Source organism: Otolemur garnettii, unplaced genomic scaffold (genome assembly GCF_000181295.1).
Source record: "Otolemur garnettii isolate 467f Iridium unplaced genomic scaffold, OtoGar3 scaffold00095, whole genome shotgun sequence".
Lineage (NCBI taxonomy): Eukaryota > Metazoa > Chordata > Mammalia > Primates > Galagidae > Otolemur > Otolemur garnettii.
In genome coordinates this window covers 4,621,540-4,623,266 of record NW_003852490.1, presented here as the reverse complement: position 1 = coordinate 4,623,266, position 1,727 = coordinate 4,621,540, and the positions used below count along the sequence as shown (strand labels likewise).

General features: G+C 51.0%; 1 protein-coding gene across 1 annotated transcript in view; it reads left to right on the top strand.

The window, feature by feature from the left end:
• Positions 1-1,727, top strand: part of CRIM1 (cysteine rich transmembrane BMP regulator 1) — a 198,460-nt gene that overhangs the window by 185,056 nt on the left and 11,677 nt on the right. The window contains exon 14 of the mRNA XM_023516671.1: positions 3-108. Within this exon, the coding sequence (XP_023372439.1) occupies positions 3-108 (106 nt within the window). The remainder of the gene's footprint in view (positions 1-2; positions 109-1,727) is intronic.

Genomic DNA, 1,727 nt, shown 5'->3' with positions numbered 1-1,727 from the left:
ACTGCTACTGCCTGCAGGGCCAGACCCTGTGTTCCACTGTCAGCTGCCCGCCTCTGCCCTGTGTGGAGCCCATCAACGTGGAAGGAAGTTGCTGCCCAATGTGTCCAGGTATCTAAGCCATGCCCCTCACATCTGTGAAGCTGTAACACTGACAGGCCCTGACATGGGAGCTGAGCCAGAGCCTGCTCACTCACGCACTAGTTCACCCAGGCTCAGTGTGTTGGGCACAGCCAAGGTCCTCCCGCATAGAGCCCTGGGGGCATCTAGGGAACCATGACCATCCAGGTGAGGGCCGGGATCGGCTCGCCTGCCAGGATTGCTCTGGTTCTTCTGACTTATATTCTCTAATATTTAGAGGGGTGACTGCCCTGTTGGTAACACCTGCCCTCTCAGAGGAGCATGGTTTCAGTGTGGTATTGGGCCAGCTTAGGGGAAAGGCCCAGGATCAGACACAGTTGGGGCCTTGCTTAAGAGCCATTAGACTTGAGTATATATCAGGCCCAACGTGGAAGACTCACCTTTAAAGAACATGGTTCTGGTTCATTCTTTATTCTGCTCATAAATTCTGGCTGGTCCCACATAGCACATGGCCACAGAGCATGCCCCAGCAACCCTTGTGGGACCGGTCCCTCTGCCCACGTCCCTCCCGTCCCTCACATCGTGTCAGCTGCTATCATTCATCTGGTTTCAAACTTCAGCCACCCCACAGCAGGCCATATCCTGTCTCAGACCTTCTTGTTTCTTTGGCCTCCTGCCTCCAGTCCCAGAAAAGTGGGACCTGTACCAGGGCATGATGGCTGAACCCTGCACAGGCAGCACTGACCACACGGCTCCAAGGGAGGGCTCAGGTCAGGACCAGACGAGGCCCTTGCCTAGGCGAGAGCCTTTCCATCTTCACCTTGGTCCCATGCTTTCTTGCAGGATCATATCAGAGAATCTTGCTCCGTTGATACAGCAGGCTGGGATCCACGCCACTTTAGAAGTGCAGCTGTAAAATGGGGCAGTTAGTTAAACCCAAAGTGTGTAATTGAGTTTCTGTACATGTTGGCCTTTGTTTAGCTGTTGTGCAGGTGAGACCCAGTTGAGCATTTCTAAAAATGTCCATTCATCCCCTGAAAGAATAGGACATCCTGCCAGGTCAGGCCGAGCCAGCTTCAGAGCCTTCAGCGGGGTGCTCCTCACAGTTAGTCTGATTGCTTTGTTCAAGGTGTACGAGAGTCAGAGATGCCCTCCAGGGATAGTTTATCACTTGCTGTGTGTATGGAGAAAAGGAAATTCTTAAGTGTTCTGAACAAAAAGAACAAGGGAAAAGATGTGATTTCCCATTGGAGATGTTTGTAGATACCACCTGTGTTTCACAACTTTATACCAAATTTTCTAGTAATATGCTTTTAATGATAGAAATGATGAAACAAGTGATTCAGCAAAGATTCACGGAAGGCCTATTCTGTGCCAAGCACTGTACTCTAGGCACTGGGGAGACACCATGTAGCTTCTTACAGTGTCACAGGGACAGGCAGCCAACAGGCGAATGGCAAACAGCAGACAAGCTGGGAGCTGGCTACAGAGGAAAGCACAGATGACCAGGCAGGGAGGAGCAGGGATGGGCTATTTTGTTTGTGTGCAATGATCAGGTAGCTCCTCACTGATGAGACTTATAAAAAGACCCAGAAGAATTGTAGGAATTAGGGGAAAGGCAGAACCTCTGGGTATAGCCAGAGCAAAGC